At 39.2% G+C, this 25,970-nt stretch overlaps 1 protein-coding gene and 1 long non-coding RNA gene across 11 annotated transcripts in view; both read right to left on the bottom strand.

The window, feature by feature from the left end:
- DLGAP1 (DLG associated protein 1) overlaps nucleotides 1–25,970 on the bottom strand; it is a 388,995-nt gene that overhangs the window by 78,518 nt on the left and 284,507 nt on the right. For all 10 annotated transcript variants that reach the window (XM_048508637.1, XM_048508636.1, XM_048508638.1 and 7 more), the window contains one exon: nucleotides 23,352–23,592. In XM_048508637.1, the coding sequence (XP_048364594.1) occupies nucleotides 23,352–23,592 (241 nt within the window). The remainder of the gene's footprint in view (nucleotides 1–23,351; nucleotides 23,593–25,970) is intronic.
- On the bottom strand, nucleotides 8,455–10,470 carry LOC125439528. The gene is made up of 2 exons (XR_007245537.1): nucleotides 9,067–10,470; nucleotides 8,455–8,845 (listed from the first exon to the last, which is right to left on the bottom strand). It is a non-coding gene; the product is annotated as an uncharacterized LOC125439528 (long non-coding RNA).

Genomic DNA, 25,970 nt, shown 5'->3' with positions numbered 1-25,970 from the left:
TATGTGCTGTTATTGGAACAGCTGTATTGTAAGCCCTTTGGGGGTGAGGCGGCGTATAAATCTAATTAATATTAATATTAATAATACCATTTTCTTGTATTGTTTCATGTTTCATTGTATCATGTTTACTACTTATGCTTTGTTTCAGATTTCTGCAATCCTAGTCCAATTACATTGTTTATTGGATGCCTCCTGAGCCTACTGATTGTACTGATTTACATTATATAATCTGTCTTGAGTTTCAGTGAAAAAGGCAGTCTAGAAAGTAATATGTGAGTGCCTGTGCATTTGCTACGTCTTCTCTGCTACAAATACACAAAGTGGAAACTATGTTAACCTCAGCCTTTCTACAAGGGAACTGAGTATGAAACAAAATCCAGCCTCCAAACCACAGTTAAAATTCTTCAAAAGAACAACACTGCCCTCTAGTGTTGAATCATTGTACCCACTGCATTATGTTTAGAACCCCCCCCCCCCAAAAGACTTGCTTGAGACAGAAATGTGTAGATATTTAAAATATTAGAATAATGTCAAGGAGGCTAGGGCCAACCACCAAACCCAAAGTCTCCTATGGGTAAACTGAAATCAAATGCTGTGTTGCAAGAATTCTGTGAAATCAAAATGAACTGGAGAAATAACATTAAAAAAATCAGAGACCCTGAGATGTGAAAAAAATGCAGCCTATGCCAAATGAACTTGTCTAATAAAATCACCACAAATACCTAGACTGTTTATGTTCTCATACCAGACACAGTATCAAAAATATTTCTATATAAGAAAAAAATAGCAATTGTGAAGTCAGGGAGGGAGGGGACTTCTTTCAGTGTCCAAAACTTGCACGCTATCTTTCATCCAGCAACAGCTGTTGTTCCAATTTGATTTGTTTTGTGTCTCTCACTCACTGAAACCAACTGAACAACATTTTTGTTGTGACTGAAAAGCCTTAGAGTCTTAGGGCTGCATTCTTTACCCTTAATGATCAATCTTCCCATTACAGTTTCCTTTACCCAAAATGTCCATGAAAGGTTCACACATTTGTCAGCTGAGCATCAGGTACATGCAGGGTTGTAATTGTGTCCAGGCTCAACTTCACCATCTGTTCTCAATATTCGGGTTCAACTTGAAATGCAAGAAGTACAAGGTTAAAGGGGGGCTGGGCAGGTGTAACACACATTTCTGTCATCACTGAGTAACTGCATAGAAACCCCACACATCTGGGATTGAAGGGTCACAGAATGTTATTTCCAGATGAATTTGATTCTTGGTCTCTTTTTTCTAGGGATTAAGTACACATGGTGAATGAAAGGGCTGATGAATATGAGATAATGTATAGTTCTGGTGCCATGTAGATACACAGGTCCACTGACTAGTTTATTTTAAAAAGTATAACTCTCTTTAAGATTTAGGCTACAGTCCTAAGAATATATATGCCTATATATGCCTATATATATGCCTATATATATATATATATATGAAAGTTCTAGTGACTTAGGTAAGACTTACTTCAGGATAAGCACATCTATTTGTTTCAGATAGCTCATTTTATAATTAGGGCAGAATAACTTCACAGAAGCCCTGTGACAGACAGGTTGTGCAGAGAGGAAGTTACTCATCCAGTTTGTTATTTAAAACGGAGTTTTATGGCTGTTGGGCATTTGTAGCAAAGTCTCTCAGATCACAGTCCAATACATAAACAACTATACTATAGTTTAAGATTGAGGTAACGATTCTCAAAATACCTGTGAAATCCACAAGTCAATGTGATGGGGTACTGAGGTAACTAGGGAAGGAATCTCCATCCTCTCAACAAAAAAGCAGGCCTAGGAGAACTCTCATGAAGTACAAACACAAGACTGACTTTATACTCTGATTATACTATGGTAGCTGGCTTTCCAATGCAGTATACAGCACCACTGCCTGGCTAATTTTGTATAGAGTGTACAGAGCTACTGCGCTGCTTACAGTTTCAAAACAGTTTAAGCAATAGTGGTAACTTCAATACTATCACTTGGATCTCTTTATCCCAGTGTTAAACCCATTCCAGCTGTAGAAGATTTTAGTTACAATTTTTTTTCTTATGGAAAAGGTCTTCTTATCAGTGAAGACTGTCAAAACAATTTTTATAAGTAGGAAATGTTTTATTCCAACCCTCTTTTTCTTCTCAATAACAAACAACATTTCAAGAAAATGAATACTTCTGAAAGAAATGATTTATTTATGAAATGGAAAAGTAGCACATTGATTTTGCTACGCATATATAATTTCCACCACTATTCTAATTCAAAATAAATGATTTATAAATGCTAAAATGTTATGCAGAATGACATAATTTCCTCAAAATTAAGCACAAATATCATATATGTGTGTTATAATTTTTGATTACTAGTTAAGTGGGCAGAGTTAACAGTCTTTTGTCCTTGGGGATGCAGAGCTCTTTTGCATGTGAAGAGCCATTCCTACTCTGCCTTCTGCATGCATAAAGGGGGGTAGGAAAAGGTAACTTTCCCATTTTTCATGTTTAGGCAGCTATTTATTTTTAAATACAAAGAGATGCATGTTAATTCTGCTTCGGTACTAAATAGAGACATTCTTGAGAAAAGGATGTTGCCTCAGGGCATTCAAAAGAGATGTGAAAAAATTCTGTTTAGCAGTTCTACACACAATTACAACGTTATGTCATTTTGCCTCTGAGAGACTGAGATATAAAATAGACATACTTTCAGATATCTACCTCAGTCCCAACATTTTCTAATCTAAAAGTTGAAGCAAGACAATTTTTAATTACACTGAATTTGTAGCATCTTGTTCAGGAACTTGTTTCATTGAAAAGCCCATCAGTTTTGGGATTTTGCCAGTCAAATTATTGACAACACTTTATGCAGGGGAGACTATGATCAGATAAAGAGAAAATGGAAACCCATAATTGACCCTCTTGAGTTTAACTTAATATAATTACACTTAGTGCCAGGAATCAGTTGTGATTTTGGCAGCTGAATTCTGTACCAATCACATAATGGAAGAATTATTCAGTCCATCAGGTCTCATTTCCAAGGGTGGGAGGGGGATGCTGAATGAGGGACAGTTAGTTAGTTTCATTGATCAAAACAATGCACACTTAGTTGGAAGATATTGCTTCTGTACTTAGTGGTTTTGCTGGTTTTTATAAGATTCAATTACGAGTGCCTATGTAGTCTGCAGTTCAACACTACTAAAGATTATGTAGCATGTTTGTGTTTTTTTTAAATAAACAGAGAAGGCTTTAAATCTATCATAGAATCTTTATCACGGTCACTATTCAAAGGAACCTCAAAATTACTAGAGTATTACTGCACTATGCAAGTAAATGTGATCAGACTAGCCAAATACTTCTGCATACAATTAGTAGCTAATGTTTACTGAAGGGGAAGGGAGGAACTGTGGCTCAGTGACAGATCATCTGCTTGGCCTGCATAAGGTCTCAGGTTCAATTCCTGGTATCTCCAGTTAAAATAGGTGAGAGGTGATGTGAAAGACCCCTACCTGAGACCCTGAAGAGCTTCTGCCAGTCTGAGTAAATACCAACTTTGACAGACTGATTTAATATAAGGCAACTTCACGTGGAAGCTGGACGGGGTGCTCTTGTCACACAAAATGGCAAACACACAAATTGAAAGGATCACCTATAGCTTGTTCTGCTGGAACATGAGAAATCATCATGACTGAAAAGGGCTTATGATATTGTTATCTGTTAAACTATTTTCGGTACACAACTGCAATGAGGCAGAAACCATCCCACTGTGTCTTCTGCACAAGACCCTTGATGTGATATGAAAAGCATAGCTTTGGGAGCATTAATCATTTGATGGAACTGGAAGAAAACAGAAGTACAGGATGTGGAGCCATTGATTCTCTGAAATGATGTCCCACACTCAAAGATTAGTCTGTAAAATAGAGACTAGAATGTGCCACCTACAAAAGAAAATAAGTGATAATAGGATACCATGCCAATTTTTTTCATTTATATACATTATTTATAGTCTGCTTTACTCCACGGTCCAAGGAAATGTGTTGGCTGTGTCCCAAACAGAAGCTTCAACTTGACTCCCAAGTCTTTATATATATATATAAAGACCTGGCAAAAAAGGCAAAACCCATCCATTCTAAATTAACAACAAAAAATCCCACCCCAAAACAAAACAAATTGCAGACCTTGCCTTACTGGTTTTTAGACGAGATATAACACTGTCTAAATACATTAATTTGGACAGTGATTTCCATTTAACTCTACCAAAAGAGATGTTGGAAATGCCTTCAGAGAATAGTTGAGGTGTTGAAGACTAGAGAAGGAGACAGAGGCAGAAGCTACACCGCTTCCGTGACTGGCAGTATGTGTTTGTGATGTGGAGGGCAAGAAACAGAGCAGACTGGAAGGTGAGCTGAACACCAATGAAGCACACCACCAATTCAGGTCCACGTATGAGAGATCAGGGTGACAGATCCACGCTGGCAAATCTGGTTAACAAAAAGCTGTCAATGTGCTCCACAATGAAACAGACAGAAAAGGCAATGAAATGTAGTAACTAAACTAACACTTTTTAATATCAATGAAAGAACTGTAAATAATTTATTTTTTTTCTATTTTCATTTTCCATTTTTGTTTTTTAGAAAAATCTGTCCATATCCCCACAACTGAGAATGAAGCTGGAAAGAAGTTCTCCTGCTGAAATTTTACTAAATTGAGCATATGAAACTTCCTTATGCTGAACCAGGTCACAGGTTTATGACGGTCAGTATTGTCTACCCAGACTGGTGGCAGTTCTTCAGGATCACTGGAGCACATCTTTCATATCACATGCTACCTAACTGTTGTAGTTGGAGATGCCAGTCAAGTTGAATCCTAGTATGAGTGGTAGGCGAACCTTTCTCCAGATGTTATGGATCATACTTTATCATGCTCCCTGCCAGCATGGCCAATTGGCCATGCTGGCAGGGGCTGATGGGAATTGTAGTCCATAACATCTGGAGTGCCAAAGGTTCGCCACCATGGACCTAGTACCTTCTGCATGTAAATGTTTATCATGGAGCCACAGCCCTGCCCTCTCCCACCCAACTTAATAGAATACTATTTTATTTCATCCCGAGTGACATAACTCTCTTCCGTAAATGCCATATTGTTCTAAAGCAGAGATTAACTTTTGCACAGATCAGTAGCACTCTGTCAAAACAAAGAGTACAGTATAAAACAGTCATTTCTATCGTCTGCCTGCTATGACTTTAACTAGGAATAACTTCCAGCACAAATAGAAAAGCTATATTTTCTCCCACAAGCAATACCGTTAGAGGATTTCTTCACTGCAGGATTAAAAAACCCCTGCCACCTATTACATCTTTTTATTGCTGGTAACTGGAAAAAAACCTTTCCTCAATTGATACTGGTGTACTACACTGTGTGTACTAAATTGCAGTGCTTTGCAATATCAAGGCAGAAGCGTGGGATACACTTATCATTTCTGAGATTTAGAGTGAAGATTGCTTTCGTTGGGTTTCCTCTGGGTTGTTTTTTTATAGCACAATAAAGTTGAGTGAAAATGTTTGCTCAGAGAACTGCTTAATAATACATGTACTCAGTAGTCTGCAACAGCTTCATCAGAGCAATTAGTTCTACAGACTTTTGCATAAATACATATAGAAGAGATTTTAAAATCCGGCAATATGTACTACATCAGGCAAATAAATATGTGATGTGCTAAGTCTGAAATGGGAACTACTGATATGATGAAGTAGCAGTAGCTTCAGATGTTGCCTTGCTCTGGTGTGGAGAAGCACTGAGGGAGCTATGATTGTATTAAATCCACTTATTAAAATGTTCAAAAAGGTTTTTCCCCCCTCAGATTCTGTTCTTTGTTAATTCTACAGGGATACTCCTACTATGCTTGGAGACTGCTATGCCAGGACTAATATATTGGTATAATATAGCTATAATCCTATTTGTTCCCAGCAGTGTGGTCAACAGTATTACAATAATCCCCCACCAATCACGTTGCTTACCTAAGCCCCATGCATTAGGTATGCATAGAAGTGTCTGTCAACAGCAGGGATGTCAGGACAATGTCGGTAGGTTCAGTATGCACACAAGGCCCAAGGATGCTTCTATGAACAGATTATAGTATCTCCGCTATTAGGGCCATGGTCCGATGGTTAAAAGGCTATCTTGTCAAATTCAGATAATTCTCATGAGAAGGGATTAAATCCTAATGATTCCAATGGGACAGTGCTAATAACACTGCACCCAATACATTCATGCTGCTTCTGTGTAATGATAATATTCTCTTTTACAAGGGGGAGGGAAAGAAGTGACATGGATAAAGAAGAACTGAACTTGCAGCATCAAATTCACAAAATTTTGATCTGTTTGATTGCTTAATGAAAAGGAACAATGCAGAAGGGAATGCCGATCCAGAGGAAATAACAAATGAGATCACAGCACAGTTTTGAGGGTAATGTTGTCACCAGTAATGGAAATTATTGATGGCTTTTTCTGCACAAAACCATTTGAAGTACATTCGCAAAGCTGTTTTGATTACCCCCTTTTGGTTGTTGTGGGTTTTCCAGGCTGTGCGGCCGTGGTCTGGTAGACCTTGTTCCTAATGTTTCACCTGCATCTGCAGAGGTGAATCATAGAGGGAAGTCTGTTACACACTGTGTTCAGACTGGAGATGTCAGCCGTAGATGCAGGCGAAACGTTAGGAACAAGATCTACCAGACCAAGGCCACACAGCCCGGAAAACCCACCACAACCAGTTGAATCCAACTGTGAAAGCCTTCAACAATACATTAACCCCCCCACTTGTTCGCACTCACCCCCTCAAAATGTTTCATGGCCGCTGTGAGTTTTTTCTCTCTTTTTGTAGAATCTCTATTTGTAGAATGAATGCTTTGAAGACTCGTTGTATGGATTCTGTGTTGCTGTATATAATTTACACTTCAAAGATTTAATCTTTTTTTTAAAAAACACAGAACTGATGAAAATAAAGAGATGAAGGGGAACAGAGTGAGCTCAGGGACATGATAAAATGGCGCTGAGAGGAGAATTTAGTGATGGCACAGAGGTATGGAAAATGCATTTAAAATATGTCTGCACTGCAAGGGAAGACATTTTGAAAACATTTCACATGAAAAACATTGTTGTAAAAGGGTTTTCAGATAAAATGGTTCCAGGCTAGAAATAAAACATTTTCGGAATGTAAGGGGGGTGGGGGGGAAACAATGCAGAACTCCACAGACGAAGCACTTTATTTCCTGCCTCAAAACATTTCAAAAGGTTTCTGTGGAAAGGGCCACTGTGGTGTTAAAGGCTTAGCATTCTCCCATTATGGAGAAACACTTTATCCACAGAGTCACATGAGCAGACAGAAAAGACCATATGATGGGAACTTCCAGAGACCAAGCCTTCTCTCTCTGATTCTTGCAGGGTGTCTAGTGCTCCAAGCCACACAGGCAAGCATCCTAAGCACTATATTTAATTCTACAGCTCTATGCATAGGGTTAACATACATATAAGAGACCCTAAGGTGGATTTCGCATGGGCCAAAAACAGCAGTGTGAAAACGGTGTAAAAGGGTTTAAAACAGTATAAGAGGGTTTACACAGTTTTCATACGTTTTCACACCACTGTTTTTGGTCCATGTGAAAACTGCCTTAGTTTAGTCGCTGGGGTTATATAGAGCCATTCATGTATCTGTGGCAAAACAATGGTGGATTCCGCATGGGCTAAAAACAGAGGTGTGAAAACCCTTTTACATCATTTTAAACCCTTTTACACTGTTTTCACGCCACTGTTTTTAGCCCATGCAGAATCCGCCAATGTGATAACTAATCAGAGATAGTGACGTTATAAGTTCATATGCTGCTTTATTTACAACCATGAGTTTTGAATAAACATGCAAAATGAAAAATTTTACTTGAAAACTTTATTTTGGTAATAAACTATATAGTAATTATTCAAAAAAAAAAAAAAGTTCATATGCCAGTGACTGGACAGGCAGATGATTTCCAGCGTTGGTTCTGGAAACTGTCTGCCATTTGAGAATTCCTTCACCTGATCCAGCCACACTTCCATCAGTTTCATTAGGGTGATGCTGATAATTTTCCTCGATTGCCTTGTTATCTACCCTCATTTACAGTTATTATCAGTCCCGCTCTGATTATTTATTATCATATCAATAGCAACTGGAGGAAGGGAAAGAGGCGGGAAGTAGAGTCAGAAGAACCCTGAGCTGCTGGGGCCCCACCCTTGAGTCTTCCTAGGACAACCATAGAAGAAAGGAAGGGAGGTTTTCAGTAATGTTGAGGTGTGGTCATGGAGACCTCACTGGTTCCCCTTTTGAATGTGCATCATGAAGTCAGTTGAGGTGAACAATACAAGGGAGAAGTTTGCCATGTAACAATAATTATGAAAAACACACACACGGGTATAAGGATTGCAGTTTTTATTGAACAGCATCAGCAGTGGAGCTATAACTGCTATGCATCACAGAAGCACCTAATCCCAGCATATCTATGGCACTTTTTGTGCTTGTTGCTTTGAAGGGATACTAGTTGAAGCCCTTCTGACAAAGAAACAACAGGAGCCTATCTTTCCATTACTGCACCTGTATATGGGCTGCTACTGCAACTCTGGCATACTATCTGTCATATTCTCTGTTAAAACACAAAACCTCTGGTAGAGCAAAAAAGATGACAGCTTCACAGAGCAACAGCTGACTTCTGAACTGCTGGGCATCTGGGGCTTTTGTAGACCTCACTTATAATTTCCATGGTCCTGGTAGTAGGTAGCACCCTTGCTTCTGTGTATGTGAATGGCTGCCTGTGGAGAGACAAGAGACAAGTGAGTGGAAATGAAAATGGGCAGCAACTGCACGTGGTTCATGTGCAGCTTTTATTAGTGATTGTTAAGTAGCTGAAAAATGGTGCTGTCTCCACTCCATTTAGCTTCCCACTTGTCCCACTGGTATCCTTTCTATATTTATACTCTGGAGGGGGGTCACCTTTTGGGGCAGTTAATACCATCCTTGAAACAATACTCACCAGTCCAATGTAAAACTCAGCTTCTGGTTACTGTTTGTTCTGTTGCCATATGCCCTGGCTCTTACTCTGGAAGGAAAATGAGTCATAAGAAACTATCAGTGGCAACAAATGGAGCCGCATGTCTGGTGGCTATGCTTTCTCTTGCCTTCATTTGTGGGTGGTGAATTTGAGGATTGCTGGCAACCTGAGTTCCCTTTCTGCATAATGCATACTTACCCAGTGTCCTCTCTGGAATGGAGGAGTGTTCTTTAGCCAGTGCACAATAGCCACCAATTTTAAGGTGACAGGAAATATTCTGCAGCCATGAGTGCCTGAATGCTCTGCACACTCATCTTTTCTCCTGGATAGATTGGCGTATTAGATGGAAAAGATGCAGGAGTCAGTGATATGCAGCTAGAACTGTCTGGAATGGCCCATCCTCTGCTATGATCATTACTATACATCTTCCTAGATATAGAGGGGAATAAGCAAGGCTCAAATAAAAGCAAACCAGCAGCCCATGCAGAACTGGGCTAGTAGAACAAGGTCCCTGATACAGACTCAGGATTGAAAAAGGAGTGAAAAACAAGCAAAAGAGAGAGCAAAGATACTTCAGTGAGAGAGAGATAAACTTGGATAGGTTAGATTGTCTGGGTGGGAGTTTGTCTGGGTGGGAGATCAGTCTAAGACGCAGGGAAATTACTGAATATACATAAGTAATGTGTTTGTAGAACACGTTATTAAGAATGTCTTTGGTGGTTGCAAATCTTCACAATAAGAATATAAGCTGTGCATGGCACACACTATTTGCAAAAAGATGGGTCAAAGACAATAGAAAACAAAGAAGAAGGTCACATATTTATATATCTCCAGCTTCTTCCAAAAATTCCATGGCTCCCATCAACAACATTAAAAAATCCAATAAAAACAATCTATTGTAAACAATTGTTTTTGTTATCAAGTCACAACTGAATTATGGTTATCCCATAGGGTTTTTAAAGGCAAGAGATGTTCAGAGGTAGTTTGCCACTGATGATCTCTGTGTAGCAAGCTCTTAGTGGATTCCAATCCGAGTACTAACCAGGACTGACTCTGTTTAGCTTCCAAGATCTGACAAGATTGGGCTATCCAGGCAAGAGAAGCACAAGATAAATCAGCAGTCTACACAACAGCAATACAAACAACATCAATAAAATCAACTAAACCAATGGGTTGCACCAAAACAAACAACACAAAAACATTAATGTATGTAACCAAAAAGCCAATCTATAAGCAGTTCTCTCCAGGTCTTGTCTGTTGTGTTTTAGGACGAGGATCTAAGGAAACAGATGTTGCAACCAAGACCTCAATATCCATTCTGAAAGGAAACACTGAAGGTCCACTGAAGGAGCTGCTAATGAAGATGAACGTATGCGGGAAAAGGAATGGCATCTTGGGGGGAGGCTGTTTCATAAATGTGATGGAACAACTCTTCCCCTTAGTTGCCCTCCACCTTGTCTCAGTTGTACAGGGCATCTGAACAGAGGTCGCAGTTGGTGACCTTGGGCTGATTTTTTATGGTCAAAATGCCCCATGGTAGATCTGGGAGCTTACCTGCCATAGCACTTTTTGCCGTGTTTCTGACTCCCCATGGCTCTCAGGTTTTTCCCAGGATTTGAGGCAGGGCCGGCATGTTATGTTACAGCTGTTTCTTCACAAGCCCGGTACTTTTCCATTTGCACTGTGAGCTCTTCCGCAATGTCTTCCATGCATGCATGGACAACCTCCGTTTAGCGCATTCTGATTAGCTGAATCTCCCCCCGTTCCCCCACTCACTTTCACTGTTTTAGTTTTAGTGAACACAAAACAGGTGCTGAAAGTCAGCGCCATTAGCCCCCCATCTAAAATCCTTGCGTGTGAGAGAGAATTGCTGTCTTCCACCCCCTCTGTCTAAAACCCTTGCATGTGCAAGATTATTGCCGTCCTCCAACCCTCTTTCCCTCCATGTTTTTTCCCACTGCAATGACAGCCACGCCTTTTATTGACCGGGATTCTCTCTCACACACAAGGATTTTATGTCCCCTGGCCTCTACAGAGCGATGGCAGCAGGGAGAAGATAAGAGGGGACCTGAAGTGGCAGACCCCATGAGAAAGCAGCCCCGTGGGCCACTGGGGCACCTGTACCATTCACAGGACAGCTTGCGAATGGCCTCAGGGGTTGCACCAGAATTAGGTGTGGAACAGGCCTAAGATTGTGCTTGAAAACACAATACTAAGATACAGAAGATAAACTATCTGATATTTTAGATCATGGACAATATTTTTGTCCTGGTGCAGTTTCTGAGAAAACTTCAGAGGCAGAACACATTTCACTGGTTTGACCTAGGAACAAGTTATGAATATCTTGAAGCCAAAGTTTGTTTATTTCTCCCCTGTGACATCCACTCCTAAACTATTAATAAAACTTTAATTCTACTATCACTGTGGACACTGGTCTTGAACCATTAAAAACAAAAATGGTGTAAAGGCTTTCTGTTCTGCAGAAAAGCAGAATAGGTTGTGTCTACTGTTATGTCTTTAGGAAATGATTGTCTTTATGAGGTGATTGCTACCTTCCTATCTCACAGTACATACAATGCTCAGTTGGCCTCAGAATTCATGAACTTAGTGGTTCTTAGCCGATTTTATAACATGTTGAGGCACTGCATAGAGCTCAAATGGGAGGGAAGTCTTTTATGTGTGTAGCAATAATTTCAAAAGAACAACAACAAAAGCCTGTAATAGTAACTGAAAATGAAATGCCATTATGTAGAATCAATGAAACACTTTTTCTTGAACACAGTGTTCTGTTTTAGAACAGGAAACATAAAGGTCAACAAAATCAATTTAAAAAGTCTTTCTTGAAGGATGAAATGGAAAAGCAACTTGGTTGTAAGAATTATATCCACAGGAAGGAAATTTATTCCTGAAATAAAGGTTTTATGAGAGATGAGATTAAGTAGTGCCACACAAATGTGTCTCGTGAATGGTTTTCATGAATCCATAAAGTGACCATTGAAAAACAATATATTTGAAATAATGGTGGATTTCACATGGTAGAAATATAATGGGTTGACAAAGGGAAGAACTTTGTATGGATCCCTTCCCCAAAGCAGGATTGACCTGTTATATTTCACACAAAAAAGCCAAAATTATGATGTTTTGGACAAATCTTGGGTTGAACCCGCTACTGAGGGAATGGCACAGACACCCAACCATTTTATTTTTCCCATCCTGTTGCCCATTCTCCCGCCTTATGTCATGCCAGTTTTGTTTCTGCTGATCTGCAGACCAGTGTGATAGCGTACCATTTCAAAAAAGTCCCCCAAGCATGTTTTCTCCCCTTGGCAGTGACTTTGAGCACCATTTCACCAAAATGTGAACAGCAATGGATTCACAACATTTCCTTTTGGGGGGGGGGGTGGTCAGAGCACATAGCTGGGCAGTGCACACCCTTGGATATGGATGGGACATGTTGCATTGCTCCCTTTTTGGACAGACTTTATTATTTTGTACATCACAATGTTAAAGGGGGGGGGGTTATGCTTCATGTGTGCATGTGTCATGGTTTCAAAGCCCCAAACTTGTTTTCTACACTGTAGAAATGGGAGGAGAAAGTCCCACTCAGGCTTCCAGAGTTGTTGTAGGAGAGGTTCTCCACCAATCATATATTCTCCTAGCAGAGGGTGGGAGCAGGCAGAAGGGGAATTATGGCGATGGAACAGCCAGTCAGAGAAAAAATGGGATGTTTGCACTTATGTGTTTGCATTGTAAAAAAAAATATAGGGGGGTTTGTGCAAAGGGGCAGAAAGAAAACAAATTGTTTCCTTCACAGAAAACAGGCACCCATGAGATGGACAAAAATGGAATAAAATAGACCCAGATTAAAAAACAACGGATGTAATCTGTTATTATTATGCTGTTTGGAATCCATCAATGTTTGACATGCAATGGTTCATTTATACATATACGTGAACTTGACTCTGAAGTTATGAAAACTGGCACATGTGAAGACCTTGGGACAAAGATTATGAAAAATTGTGTCTATATCCCAGGCATTCCATTATCAGATCAGAATATTTCAGAAATATGGGGAATGTATCTGTACTACTCCATGAAATCCAGATATGAAGGCACTTTAAGCTTTTTTGGAGCAAGGGGAGTTGCTGGATGGATATGGAAATTGTCTGGCCATTGTGGGAAAAGGAGAACCAAGGCCTTTGGGTACTTTCAAGTGTTTGGGGAAAGACCTCAGCAAAGAGCTTCCTGAAAACCACAGAACTGTCTTCACTGACCTTCAATAAGGGCAAACAGATGCAAGGGTTTTGTGAACCAATCAAAGCAACCACTGGTAGGACTGACAATGACTAATACTACTTTAAAGAGGCATATCTCACAGTATGAATAATGCTGTTTTTGGATGAGATCAGATTCTTGGATCTGACATATGATTGTCAGTTACATTCAACATTCACACCTAGGCCATGAAAGAGTATAGCAAGCACGTGGAACAGTCAAGGAAAGACTGGGCATAAAATAGTTCATTAAAGCTTTTACGCAAAGTAAGGCTAAAAATTAAAGACAGATTCAGAAGCAGCTGAAAAATTGTTTGTCAAAAGGGTTTGCATGCTTGAGCTCCTTCTGTCTTTTCACGTAAGCCAAGATAAGATCTGCTCTCTGGGTTCATTATACAGTTGCTTCAAACTAAATTTGAAGTTGTGTTCTTTCTTACTAATGAGGAGGTAACCTTGGAAAGGTCATTCTATTTTAGATTCCACAGCACCAAATCATGATAGATGGAGGTGAAAATTTCTCACTTCCAGAGATTTGTGATACAGTCTTGTCCATTTTGAAAGTAAATACATGTAAATTTGGAGCTTTATCCAGGCACAGACAGCCACATCCATAGTGCCATTAGACAAATACAAAACTTTTCTAGCATTATTTTGATTCAGTTGTGGATGGATATAGACAACAATTCTATCTGCACCTGTGTGGTAAAATTCTCCTTACTACTATTTGGCAAGATGATATAGACAATCAAGCTACTTTAACATGATATTTCTTAGTCACTGAGTAGGCAACTATTAATACCCTGAAAAAATAAGAAAAACTCAATGATCCCTCATGTATGAACTTTTTTCCTATTACATGTATTTATTTTGGTGAAGTTGTTAGACATAAACTTAAATGCTGGGGAACTCTCACACAAAAAAATCAAAAGATCCCAACACAGGTGGCAGAAATACTGAATGCTGTAGCCATGTTGGTTTCATTCCATTATGAGATGAGTACTTTCTGGGTGTGACACTGAACAACCATATCAGTCCTGGGAAGGTGCACCTAAAGGGAAACTCAATCTCACTTTGCACCAAGTATGTAAAGGTCTATTAGAACCTATTAGTCCTTATATATCTTCTAATATATAATTACAAAAATATTTTTGTTCTGTCTTACAGGTTATAAATTATTATTTTGGAAAACCATTCTCAAGCCCAAATTAAATGATAAAAATGAAGAAGCATTTAGGAGAACAGATCCCATTCTTCTCAAAGGAAAAATACTGTATATACTCATGTATAAGTCGACCCGCATATAAGTCGAGGCACCTAATTTTACCACAAAAAACTGGGGAAACGTATTGACTCACATGTAAGTCGAGGGTGGGAAATGCAGCAGCTACTGGTAAATTTCAAAAATAAAAATAGATACAAATAAAATTACATTAATAGAAGCATCAGTAGGTTAAATGTTTTTGAATATTTATTTCAATGAAAAACAGTAAACCAGTTCTGTAAGTGGAAAGGAGGGTCAACAAAAACAATATGGTCTCAACAATAACTTTAAAAGTACAAAAATCTTAGCTCAATAAGCAACCAAGCGATAACACAACAGTTAAAATCCTTCAAAACTGGATTTTTGGTCAGGGAAGGAATGTTTATGTTAGCAGTACCAACATTTCAGAGTATCTTTAGTACCCCCCTGATGATACCACCCAGGTTTAGTGAAGTTTGGTTCAGGGGGTCAAAAGTTATGGACCCTCAAAAGGGTAGCCCCATCTACTATTAGCTTCCATTGGAAACAATGAGGGGTGGGAGAACCCACTTTGGGGATCCATAACTTTGGACCTCCTGAACCAAACATCACCAAACCTGGCTGATATCAGAAAGTGATTATCTTGATGATACCACTCAAGTTTGGTGAAGTCTGGTTCAAGGGGTCCAAAGTTATGGACCTTCAAAATGTAGCCCCATCTACTATTAGCTCCTATTGGAAACAATGGGGGATGGGGCACCCCCTTTGGGGGTTCATAACTTTGGACCCCCTGAACTGAACTTTAACAAACTTGGGTGATATCATCAGGAGAGTCTCTTGAAAAATCTCTGAAATTTTGGTGTTGCTAGCCTAAAAAATCCGCCCCCTGGCGGCCAACAAAGTAAAAACCATAAAATATTTTTTTAAAATACAGCTGACTCGCGTATAAGTCGAGGGGGGCTTTTTCAGCACAAAAATGTGCTGAAAAATTCAACTTATATGCAAGTATATAGGGTACATAGTGTCACAGGTAACTTACTATTTTTAGCTCCCTGGGAATTAAAGAATTGGTATTTAAAACTTTAAATTATTCCTAGAGCTTCATTAGATTATATATCTATAATAACAAACACAAGTCTTATAGTACATGTGCATGAAAATGCCATGAATGATATAAAAGTGAAAGCAGAGAGATTTACAGTGTAGCTCTCATAGAAAGGAGCAATCTGAACTATTTTACCCCTGATGCTCTTTTGGGCTACAATCCAAATATTCTCCTACAAAATCAGCATACAAATTAGTACCAACAATACACAGAGTAAGAACCCAATAGAGGTAATATATCCAAACCGACATCACGGTTTAGCTGCACTCCCTCAAGTTCCATTTAGGTCTTCAATGGACAGCAATGAAGCTCTCATCTCATTTAACAAGCCAGATCATGTAACTGATGCCATCTGAACTAGTTACAAGAACGCTGAAAAGTCCAAGGTTTGATTGAGTCCTTTAGGATATCCAGTTCCCAATTCAAACATGTACTTAGCAACCATCCTGTTCAATGTCCTTTTCATGGCAACTGAAGAATCATAGTGGTCTAGTGTTGCATAAAGGACTTTCCCCTCCTCCTGGAGGGCCCACAGTATCAGGAATTGGGTCTATTTTGAACAATTTACTACCATTTATAACCATTTATTTTAGAAACATGTCCATATTTTAGAGACTCCATGGATTTTATTTCCAAAATTTAAGGTATAGAAATCTCACATAAGGCATGCTTGATGACTGTTTATATACTAATATTCCACATGAAGATGGTAGAGCTTCACTGCTCTCCACTAAGGACCTAATAAGCTAATAAGACATAATGAGCTAATAAGAGTAAGTTACCTGTGATACTATTTATTTATTTTAATTTGAGAAGAAAGGGGTCTGTTTTCTTAAATGCTTCTTTATTTTTATAATTTATAGGTTTGAGCTTGAGAAAGGTTTTCAGAAATAATAATTTATCTGGAGGTTATACTGCCCTATATGTAGCTTTCTAAAGCACATTACAGTGCTCAGTAGTATATTTCATTTTGTATGATAAATACCTAATGTCTGATTTTGTCAAGCAAAATTCTGAGCAAAGTTTGATTCTATATGGTTTTTACATAATTCCCAGCGATTGTAAGAGGCATTTTTATAAACTGATTTTGTTATATGTAAGAAAATACGGACACAGAACAAAGCAAGAAAACGAGTATTCTAGTTCAGTGTCTTGTGAGCACTGAACTTCATTCCAAACTCTGTTTATTGAATGCTTAGGGCTTAGAGAAAAGATTATACCACCCAATTCCTCTGAGCAACTCACTCAAGACAACTAATCAATCCAGCTGACAAGAGAAAGTCTATGAAGATTTCAAACCAAACCTGAGTTTGTTACAAATTAATTACTAGCATTTTACTGATGCTGTATATATTATGTGGAAGCAATGTAGATCATAACACCACTGGAATTCATAGATGTGCCTCGGTAGTCTGAAAGCAGTTCCAGACAGACCCTAAAGATGCCAACGTGGGGGTGGGGTTGTGTGTGTGTCAACATTCCTATATCCAATAATTCCACCAGCAGAAATGTAATCGTTGAACATTCAGCAGCCCATAGATATACCACTGGCAAATAACTTCACATGCTGATTTGGAAGGGGGAATTTTTCATGTAATTATAAATATTACAGCATAGTTGCCAATGCTAAAAGAGACAAACTAAGAAGTACAAAGGGAGAGGTAATAAAGTCAGCAAGGGTAAAACATGATGCCTGAGTTTGTCCATACATAATGCAACTTTATTTTCCAACTGATAAAAAAGCAATTATGTTTGTAACTGTTAACCTTTCTGATCTGACACGGTGTGCCTTTGACACTTCTAGCTAGAAGAAGCCAGCAAGAAGCCACAGGAGACAGCACTGGAATCAATCATGGCTGGTTCAGAATATAGCCGCTACACTGCTAACTACGATTAGGAAGCTGAGAGTATTAAAGTAATTTTTGAAAAACTTCATTGGCTTCCTGTTCCCTTTGAGCACAGTTCAATATTATAAGATTATCTTTAAAGTTTTACATGATTTGGCCATTTTTAGCGACTGCCCCCATTCTTACTAGGAGAACAGCTTATGATTTTTAATTTCCAATTAGATTTTTCTTTAAACAAGCCTGGACTCTTCAACTGCTTGATATTGATAGAACACAACTATTTAGGATGATGATTACAATCCAACTGACACCATAAACATCTCTTTGTGAATATAAAAATATGGATTCTTTATAGGTTCTTTGTAGCCTAAAGATACTGACACAGTACACATTTTAATAGAATATTTTTTACGAAAAATGGCTTTACACTGATAATTACTGCAAGGCATTAATTAGAAACTAATAATAGAACTTGCTAACTGTAAGTAGAGATGTCACAACCTTTCACATAGTTCACAGTATGTAACCTCTTTCTACATTTAGGGCAGGACTAAGCTGCCAGTCATTTACTGAAGACTAGACTAATATCTTGAATTTTTCAAGGCAATGATTGGAACTGTAACTTCGCTCACTCTTCCACTAATCCTTCTATTCTGCCTTCTTTTGTATTTGCTATGGATGAAGATGGGGAAGAACAAGACCTCCAGAACACTACATGCTTAATCTATCAGCCTATCAGCACACTTAAGGGAACAAGTTTCATCTTCAAACAACCCTATGATTGATACTTCCAGTGTGTTACTTTGCACATGGCATTTCATCCCCCCTCCTAATCTTCCTTCACATTTTCTCAGCTCTTTGTTCCCAGAGTGTTCTTGTTGTTATAGTGTGGGTGGAATCCACTGCATGAGTCCTAACTCTGATCCTTATTAATAAATGTTCTCAAATAATTTCCTTTCATTGTGAACTTATACACAGCAATTCAGGAATATACACAAACATCCAACCTCCTTTTCCTTACTTCTAAAGAAACTGGCCTACAAGAGTGAAGCCAAGCAGACATCCAGTGGCAATTCTACAGAAGATGAATTGTTATGTTGCCTTGGTAATGTGGTGGGTGCTGGAAAAATGCTTCTGCACAGTTGGGCGTCACATAACAGCAGTTATGTCTAGAAACACCAGGCTCATAGTTCAATTGCGTAGTTTCTTCCTACATCAGCACTTCACCTTCTTCTGGGGCACTGGTGTGGGAAGAAACAATTCAGCCAAATTGTGTGATTAGAACTGTGATAGGATGCTCTCCAATCACCATGAATTTCTGTTTTAGTAGCCACCACATCACCAAAGTAAATGATTAACCCAGCCTGAGAAACAACTATACCTGCCACTTGAGCAGTGATGTAGGTATAGATTTTTATGGGGTGGGTTCAGGGGTGCCACACACCCCACCCGCCCCTGGGGGTATGGCCATGCCTCCCCAAGCCCCGCCCCCACCCTAAGTGATTATAAAAGCAGCTCTCTGAGGCTGGGGACAGCAGACTCCCCTGCCCCGCCCGCCCACCAGCCCACTGGCTGGGCTCCCAGCCGGCAGCCGGCAGTCCCTTCTGTCCTCTCCTCCAGGCAGAGGCATGGCTAGGGAAAATGGAGCCCTGTGCAAAATCTGATGCAAAATTTGTGCCCTCCCCCCCATGAGCAGCCACTGTGATGCTGGAATCACCCCCAAACACCATCATTTTTAATGGTATTTAAACTAAGGAACCCAGATTCTCCTTTTAAATCTACCTTAAAGGGAGAATCTGGGGTCCCCAGTTAAAACAACATTAAACGTGATGCTATTTTGGGGTGGATTTTCCTCCACCCTGAAACAGCATCACTTTTAATGTTTAAACTGGGAATCTCAGATTCTCCCTTTAAATCCATGCTGAAGGGGGTGGATTTAAAAGAAGAATCTGGGGAAATTTGGGGGGTGCCTGCTGTCAGGGGTGCAATTGTTAAGATGGAAGCACCAAACTTTCAGGGTATCTTTAGGAGACTCTCCTGATGATACCACCCAGGTTTGGTGAAGTTTGGTTCAGGGTGTCCAAAGTTATGGACCCTCAAAGGTGCAGCCCCCATCTTCTATTAGCTCCCATTGGAAACAATGAGGGATGGTGGCAGTTTTGCCAGATGCATGCCTGACAACTTCATTGGATGAGCATGAGAAAAATACATTTCTTGATGCTGCAATGTCACTTCCTGGTAAAGACTTGGAGGACATGTCAAGTCTTGTTCTAAGAATTTATTAACTCTCTATGGTAAAGGCCATAGAAATTTGGTAAATTCCTAGAGTTTTGCTCAACTCAATGGTGTCATTTATGGACCTTCAACTGGAATTGATGTCATTGCATCAAGCATCTTCTCTCCCCATTCACTCCCACTGCCCTCCCGACCACTGCTCTGGTGAGTATGGACAGAAACAAGAAGCACTGCCAGGGGTTTGCCTGGTCATATATGATATATGTCTGAATGAAGGTTATTATCACTGTATTCAAAACCAAACTATATAGGATATGGTTGATTAAACCACAAAATGGACCTAAAAATAGATAGGAGGATATTTTTTACCAAATTTAGGGAAGTCCCAGGTTCGCATAAAAATCTGGAATCTAATTTTTTGAGGAATTAAAACTGAACTAACATTTTAGAGATTGCTAGGCAACCACAACAATAGAACAGATCTGCAAAGGTCCTATGCCCCCCTAGGTGTGCCAACCTCCAGGGGCTTGGAGATCTCATGAATTACAACTGATTTCCAGATTAGAAATATCAGTTTCCCTGGAGAAAAAGGATGCTTTGGTAGGCAGACACTATGGCATTATACTCTTCTGAAATCCCTCCCCTTGCCAAAATCTGCCTTCTCCAGGCTGTACATCCAAATCTCTGAAAATTTCCCCAATAGAATGGTGAAGAGTGGTCCTAGCTCCTTTCCTGTAATGTTCCCTAATGGCAGAGGAAATGCTGAGACCCAGCCCTGTGGCAAGGACTAAGACTCACTATCCACAAAATTGAATCCAGCCTGCACAGCAACACACAGTTGAGCACACACAACTGGGCCCAGCCGGATGTTGTGGGGGACTGAAAAACAAGATATTCCTGCAACTTTTTGCAAGCTCCTTGCTTGTTGTACAATTAATAGTCATGAATTTCTCTACCACACAGATCAAAACCTCCACAAATAGGGCCACCCTAGGTTCAAATAGATTTTAGAAAACCCAGGTTTTCCAGAAAAAAATCAAACCTTTAAAAGGGAGGATGAAATGAAACATATGACAGTTTAAAACTGTCAGCATCGTATGAGACTCTTTCATGAGAGCACAGCCATCACAATCTGTTGCTTAGGCAACCCCAGACAATATTAAATAAGCAATTCAAAAGTACAGTCAAGATGTCAGGGGTAGACTTGTGAACCTTGAAACTTCCAAATAATGTTGGAGACTGGATTTTAGACACATTAAGAGGAAAAATAAAATATTTAAAACACACAGACCCTCAAAAATAACACAATTACAAATTTTAACTATTATATGGTCTCATATAATTTTAACTATCATATAGATTCATATAATTTCAAAATATAATTTAAACTTGAATTATTACCCAGAAAGGAAAGCCAGAAACCAGTGTCACTGTTAATCAAGAGAACAACTGACTATCCTGATATATACCATAAACCTAAATTAACAACTATTACATGGGTTTTAAGGGTTGTTGAAATAAATGTGGTGTTTCTTTTAATCCCCTTTGGAGGTGAGACAGGGAATAGGAGTTGAGAATGGAGAGGTAGTGGAGGAAAGCTCACAGGGTCTGCAAGGGGTAGAAAAGAGAGCCAGGAGGAGAAAAGAAGGAAAAGTAGAGGCTGTGATGGATGGAGGCAGGTGGAGGAAGATTCAGGGAAGGGATTTCCCGTCCCCAATGAGTCCACCTATAAAATGCTTGCAACATTTCTAGTTATGAACACAAATGATACCATGTACTCAGTGGTGGGATCCAAAAATTTTAATAACAGGTTCCGATGGTGGTGGGATTCAAACAGTGGCGCCGCCGCACACACGTACCTCCAGTCCCTATTGGGCAGGGAGATTGCTTTAGTAACCCCTTCTCGGCACTCAGAAAAAATTAGTAACCACTTCTACAGAAGTGGAGAGAACTGGTTGGATCCCACCTCTGCATGTACTTTATTATCAATTCAGTTATTACTGCATGTGTACACTTCATATAAATTCTACATTTGCATGTGAGTTCAAAGGAGAAAGACAAAGTCTGAACACAAAAGTTATTCTGAAGTTCCATAAGTCTATATCCTGCTGATCTGGGGAAAATAGTGGCTTTATTTGTCATGAACTAACATTGTTTCCAATGACTTCACTGATTTAGAAAAGCAGGGCCTTTTGTCAGGAACACTCTGTGTTGAAAATTTTCTACATATAAAAAGCATGCCAGCAATGCTGAGAACAGAACAGAATAAAAGCTAACTTGTACTCTATTATTCTTTCCCCCTTCCACCCAGAAGGCAGTCTTCTTTTCATATCTACATCAGGATCGAAAGCTCAAACCTAACTTTATTAAGATAGACAGTTAATACACATTAATATATATAGCACCATTATAAGACATTCCAGAATGAATTCTAGTTGTGGGTATTTTGAAAACCTGCACCATGTTGGCATGTCAAAAGTATAAAGCAGTAGTCTGGAATTCTTCTTGATATATACTGAGTTATGCCAATGATAGCCTCTAGGAAACTGCCAAAGATCAATATGTATCTAGGAAATGTTTAATAGAACCATACATGTTAACTCAGTGAAATATTTGCAATATTTATGCGTCATAACTTTCTTCACACTTACAGTTTTATCCCTCCACAGTTTCCCCATTAATCTTGTTTCTACTGCAAATAAGCTTGTTGATTCAGTAAAGTCAAATCAGCAAAACAACAACAACAACAACAACCCAAAAAGCCCCATTGTGCTTTTTGGGTTTTTTAAAAGGGCCAAATACAAGAGCCTGGCAAAAAAATCTGAGCCGAATAGTACCCCCCCCCCCCCCAATAATCTGAAAAGGGATTCAGGTTATCAGATTTTGATCATTTAAATTTTAAAGGGTCTGTTTCCACATAGACTTTCCAATTTGAACTAACGAGCTCCATTGTAGCCTATGGGGAAATTTTGGGGATGTTGTAGGGGTGGCAAATTTTCAAGGTAAAGTCATCAAACTTGCAGGGTGGCTTTGGGAGACTCTCCTGATAATAGCACCCAGGTTTGGTGAAGTTTGGTTCAGTGTGTCTAATTCTGTAAGTCCCCAAAGGTTCCCCCATCTCCCATTACAATTAGAACCAATTGAACCATAGGCTCAAGTGGGGTTGAATTTTTCAGGGGTTTTTGGGGGTGGTGGTGTTCCTATAAAGGTATTTGGGTTTTTTTTGCTTTACCAATAATTTTAAAGCCCAAATAACCCAAATCTGATTTTTACCATTTTTTTTTGGTTTTTGCTTAAGCCTAATTGCAAAACAGAAAGGCCTCAGACTTTGTTGGCACCTCCCTACCTTTGAAGCTCAGACTGGCCTATTCTTATTTCAACACACAATCACACACACACAGTCTCCCCTTTATTTCCATAGTTGGTGCTTGAATGGGTATGTGGAGATGGCAGCCCAAATGAATGAATGTATGGCTACAGTTTCAGAATATACAGACCACCCTTTGAATAACCATGAAACCATCCCTTTCTTCATCCTGGGTCTAAGTTCTTATTTTGTAGCTTACCAGTGCTGCTTTGGATGGTCCTCACAGTGGTGGTTGTGCGTGGGGGGGATGAGGACCTCAGTGACAAACATTCATCATCTTGGGAACAGCCCTTTTCAATTGCTCGCACGTAGCTGTGGCTCCTCATGCGGAAGCAGCCCGGCATTGGCAGATCCAGGGCTTCTACTGCCTGAGACTCTAGTTCACTGAACACTGACTCACAGACTGATTCGAACTGACCATTTACTTCCATCTCGCTCACCTGCAGGCAAACAACATGCAGGTTAATTAAATCCAGTACAACAGTCCAGCTTGTATTACTATCTACAACCAAAGAAGAAAAGAAGTAACAAAACCTTAAATTCCCATGATAAAGAATCACCAAACAGGTACCAAGAATACCTCCTCTTGGTGTAGGACTATGCACTTTTTGAAATGCAATTGTATTCTCAAGCACCAATAGATATCCATCTTAACAGTTTTACATTTCTTAGGTTACGTTCTTAAGAACCTTTTCCTGAACAGAATGGGATTTACTTCCAAATAGAATTTTTCCCTTAGTCTCTAAACATGATCTGCTTATGCCAAGTGTAGAAATTATCTTGGTAGAATCAGCAAATTCAAACTATTATGAAGCACCTTAGTTTTAAAATCCATTGTAAATCTTTTATTATTATGTGGCAATATCAGTGTTAGTTTTAATGTGGGTATATCGAGATCTTTAACCGATTGCACACACCTTCTTCTGCCACACCTCTGTCAGTTATTTGAACACTGAGAAGAGGATGAAACTTGTTCTTAGGTGGTTGATGCTGAAATGGACTTTTCATGTCTATTTCCACCTTCCACCTCAATATTGTTTATTAGAATTTACTCATATAGTGAAGTTATGACATTCCATACTTTGGTATGAGACAAGGGTGAGGAACTACAGAATGTCATGATGCAAGCTCAGGAAGGAAAGACACATGCTGTTGTTATTTTAGTGACAATTATGATTTTTCCATAGTGCTTAGTTTAGATGGAAATGGTACTGAATATTCAGCTAGGATCCACTAGTGAGCTTCTGGACCTTTTGGATAGGTTGTAAGGTGCTAACCAGTGATGCCACAACATTGAGTAGATTAGAGACTTCACACATGACACAAAGAGACAGGCGTTTATTAAACAAACAATGAAAAAGAAGTACAAAGTGCTAGAAACATCTGCAATAATGCATGCACTAAAAGGCTCAATCCAAATACCAAAGGCAAAGCACACATGCTAAGAAAATTCAAGTTTTCAGTATTTTATGGATTATGAAAATACAAAATGTGAAAGTGGCATGTGTACAATAATAGTTATATTACTATATAGAAAGCCATCCAGTTTTGATCAGAATACAGCAATTCAATATGAATCAATGGCTATGAATCATATGAAGAATATGAATCATATGAAGAAGCCCTTGACTGGATAGTAAGGCCCTTGACTGTTCAAGCTGATTTTTTTTAAATGCAAGGTATGTTCCTCAATATTTAATGCAGAGTCCCATAATCCTTCTCTGGTTCTATAGTACTATACAGGGTTATGGAGGCTGCCACTATCAGGCCTACTTGCTTCCAAAGTCAGATCAGCAGTGGGTGTAAAGGTGACACCAGTTCTATTCAAAGACAAAATGGAAGTCAACCATATAACAGCCCAGTGTGTCATACAGTCTGCAAAAGCAAGACTGAAATTTCACAAGCATTTCCTGAAGGTCCTACAGACTCACAAGTGGGTCTTAGGTTAGTATGAAAGTATTAGCCTGTATGGTCTCTGAGGAAGTCATGCTCTCCCCCCCCCCCACCATTTTGTCGCTCAGGTTCCTTAAATAAAAGTCTCTCTCCAATATATTTTGTGCCATCTGACATTCAAGCTTCTGCATTCCACTTCAGCAGTGGGTGTATTGGTGCAGTAGGAATGAATACATTTAGTACTGACAGTTTCAAGTATTCAGAAACCATGCATCATCCTCCCCAGATAAAGTGTCTGAGAATCTTTTAAAAATACGTTTGGATTTATATATTTCTCCTTTTGACTTTTAAAGTGTATGAACCTGCCTTTCAGAGTCTCTCTGTTCCCTCAAAGTGAGAGAAATAATATTACTGTCTTTCAAGAGGTTGAGGATTAACAATATGACTAACAACTTATCACTATAAACAAAAATATTAGAAGATTTATCCATAAAAACTGAAAAACAGGCAAGTGCCAGGAATTCTACCACAGCTCCTTCTTTTCTGCAATGTTGTGCTGTGGAATGTAAAGTCACTGAACACAATTTTACCCATTTTGGGATTTCTCTGGATAGTACAAAAGTATATAAATGTTACAAATAAAACCAATCAATGCTTTGCCTTAGACATACAGAAATAGACAGATATGGAAATTAATTCATGTGACCTTTTTTGTTTGCTTTCAAATGTCCACCACAAAGAAAATGTCTGTGCATGTGGAGGAGCACAGAGCTTGTGTAGTGCAAATACCTCTAGCAGGGCACAGTGTATATAATCTCCCTTTGAGACTGCTGTCAGAAAGTGCTGGTTCCCTCATATTTTGGTAGGAGGCAACTTCAGCCTTTACTGCACTGGTTTTTCTTCTCTCTCATAATAACAGAACACA

This window comes from Sphaerodactylus townsendi, linkage group LG09, assembly GCF_021028975.2.
Source record: "Sphaerodactylus townsendi isolate TG3544 linkage group LG09, MPM_Stown_v2.3, whole genome shotgun sequence".
In the NCBI taxonomy this organism is placed as follows: Eukaryota; Metazoa; Chordata; class Lepidosauria; order Squamata; family Sphaerodactylidae; genus Sphaerodactylus; species Sphaerodactylus townsendi.
Note: the sequence above shows the minus strand (reverse complement) of the source record. Positions and strands in the feature narration are given on the sequence as shown.